At 41.5% G+C, this 2,909-nt stretch overlaps 1 protein-coding gene across 1 annotated transcript; it reads right to left on the bottom strand.

The window, feature by feature from the left end:
• Positions 1–354: 354 nt before the first annotated feature.
• On the bottom strand, positions 355–1,275 carry LACBIDRAFT_328262 (uncharacterized protein; the record flags this gene model as incomplete). Its single annotated transcript, XM_001882245.1, has 3 exons — positions 355–707; positions 813–951; positions 1,243–1,275. The coding sequence occupies 3 exons, from the start codon at positions 1,273–1,275 to the stop codon at positions 355–357; spliced, it is 525 nt and encodes a 174-aa protein (XP_001882280.1).
• Between the last annotated feature and the right edge of the window lie 1,634 nt (positions 1,276–2,909).

Here is a 2,909-nt window from a genome sequence, read left to right as displayed (position 1 = left end):
TGTCACTTTGAGGGCCAAGCGAATGTTGTAGTGACCCACTTTGTCTCAACGACGAGAACTGTGGTAGACGAACGAACGATTGAACTCGAAAGCTTAACATAACTGCCTGTTATGCTTAACAACCATAACAAAAGGTTCAAGCTTACCACAAAACAGAAGGTGCATCACCGCCCTCTACCCAAATTAGACACACTGGACAACGTAACAAGAATTATATGTCTTACCAAAGAGTATAACACCAGGATCGAAGACGTTATAAGTCTCATCAGAGAATATAACGAAAGAATCAAAGACATCATCATATTGATAGAAGGCACGTCAAACCCACCTCCTACCTAAAGAAACCATGGCTGCTCAAAGAGAATCGAACCGTTGGACATTACGAGCACCAGCAGAAAGCTCAGACTCAGAACCCGAACCAAGAACCGACACCTTCACATCCGGTGAAGAAAAGTACGAAAGCACAGACGAGGGTAACAGTCCCCCTGCATCACAGACACCAGTAACAGGAACATTGACACCCGTATCAACCACAGAGAGATATAGACGAATAACAGGGCTAGGACCATTAATGTCACCCTTCAGCAGACGAACCACACCCAGATGATCACCAGCGATCACCAGAACACCCAGCAGAAGTGTACAGCCGCTACTTGGACCAATCATCCTGACACCTGCATTTACACCAATAGATTTAGGTATCACACCTACCGACGAAAGAACTCAAGCAGTTGAACAGTTTAACACATTCACGTTAAACCGGTACCCCGAGTCACCAGCAGTACCTGGAACTCCCAGACAAACCGACACACCAGTAGAACCCGAGAACCTGACAGAACCAAGACAAGAAATGGCCGATGCTGCCAACGCAAAAGGTGACCGATGCCGCACACCTAAAGATTTTGATGGAAATGAAGACAAGTACAAGACTTGGCTTAGAACGATACAGACCTACATGGAGGTCAACAATCACTTGTTCAGCACCAACAAGCGAAAGATCCAGTTCGCCCTCAGTTTTATGATCACAGGCAGAGCTGCCGACTAGGCAGAACATTTTACAGACACCCACACGAATACTGAAGGAGTATTCGTTATGACGTCCACATGGAAAGACTTTGTCAAATTATTGAACAAAACATTTGACATCAGAAAGACAAAAGACAAAGTGAGAGTAGACCTCTCAATCCTTAAACATAAACCCAGACAGCTCAAGCAGTACATCCTCGACTTTACCGCACTCACCAATCGAGCAGGATATGTTTTAACAGGAGACATGGAGAACCCGGTTCTCTCTCAGCTTTTCCTCAAACACTTGAATCCCTTGTTACAGGAAAAGATTGAAACACAGAAAGAACCACCTGAGACACTTAAAGCCATCACGGAAGATGCTAGGAAATTCGACAAGTCGTATTATAAGAATCAAGCATGGAAGACGAAAGTTATGGGATGGCAACCAACTAGAAGCATGCCTCGCCAACTCCCTCGATCATCCTATACTCCCAGACCTTGAGATCCAGACGCCATGGATATTGACAGATTAACTATCGAAGAACGAAACAAATATATGAAGAAAGGGAAATGTTTCTGATGTGGACAAACAGGGCACGTGTCTCGCGACCATGTGACCAATCCTGCCCTTAACACTGGAAAAGGAAGTACATCCAATTTTAGAAAACCTGCCACTCCCTATAAAGCTATCATGCCACCACCGAACAAGAATGCCAATGCCGCACAGAGAGTCTGTGCCATCATGGCAGGACTCAATGACGAAGAATTAGAAGAAGCAAAAGTTGCTTTTATAGAATCTTTGGATAAGGATCCAAATGAACCAGCCGAAGAAGAATCAGACAATGAAGACGAAAACAAGGGTTTTCAGTAAGAAGGCTAGCAACGACATCTAGACCTTCTAAACGACTTTCTATTAAAGCTCTTAGAATTCGAGGTGTACCTAACAACGATTTGAAATCAATGCGCCTTAACACAAGAATTATTAATGAAAAGAAAATCGTCAAAACAAAAGTGCTTATTGACAGTGGCGCTCAAGGAATTTTTATGGACGAACGATTCGCGAAGAAATACAGACTCCCGCTCTTGAGATTGGATAAGGAGATCCAAGTCTCAAACATAGACAAAAGCCTGAACAAGAATGGACCCATTAGGTTTTATACCCAACTCCTGACAAAAATTGATGGAAAAGTAAATTCCACTCAATTTCTAATTTCCAACCTAGGAAAAGAAGACATAATCCTTGGATTACCATGGTTAGACAGAATTAACCCCAAAGTAGACTGGACAAAGAAGACCATCAAGATTATCTCAGACAGGATAAAGAAACCAAACATATGACAAGCTGTCAACCGAGAAGTTCAGATTCTGAGATGTAACAAAGTGGGAAATTCTGAATGACTGCAACCTACTGAAAGCAATTCACAACTTGAGGAAGAGATATTTTCAACACTGGATCTCCCTGCTATTGTTATGAGCTTCATAAAGTTTCTGAGCTAAATTTTTTTATATCCTCCTTTAAAAGGTAGATTTGAACTTGTTCTCCATTTTCTGTATTTTCCACTCATATATTTGTTGGAATAAGGGTAAATAACTCCCCATCAATGTTTGTAGTGTATGTAATACAAAGCTAGGTAGAAATATCAAAATGAACATTGCATGATGTCTGTAGAAGCTAATCCCCAGAATTTTTCTGAAAGTAAACAAGTATCTACAACATTGGTCCTTCTTTTCTGCAAGAAGAAAAAATGCTACCATTCTTTTGAATTGATCCATGGAGACTCAGGATGTCTTTTAAACAATGCCTGAGATATAGCATGATAGCAAATAAATTTACACTGGGTATAACCTGAAAAGTCCTCAATAAAAGTACACTTTACATAGAGCAACCATCCTGGGCCAAC

This window comes from Laccaria bicolor, genomic scaffold (assembly GCF_000143565.1).
Source record: "Laccaria bicolor S238N-H82 LACBIscaffold_16 genomic scaffold, whole genome shotgun sequence".
Taxonomy (NCBI): Eukaryota; Fungi; Basidiomycota; class Agaricomycetes; order Agaricales; family Hydnangiaceae; genus Laccaria; species Laccaria bicolor.
This window is presented reverse-complemented; position numbering and strand designations above follow the sequence as displayed.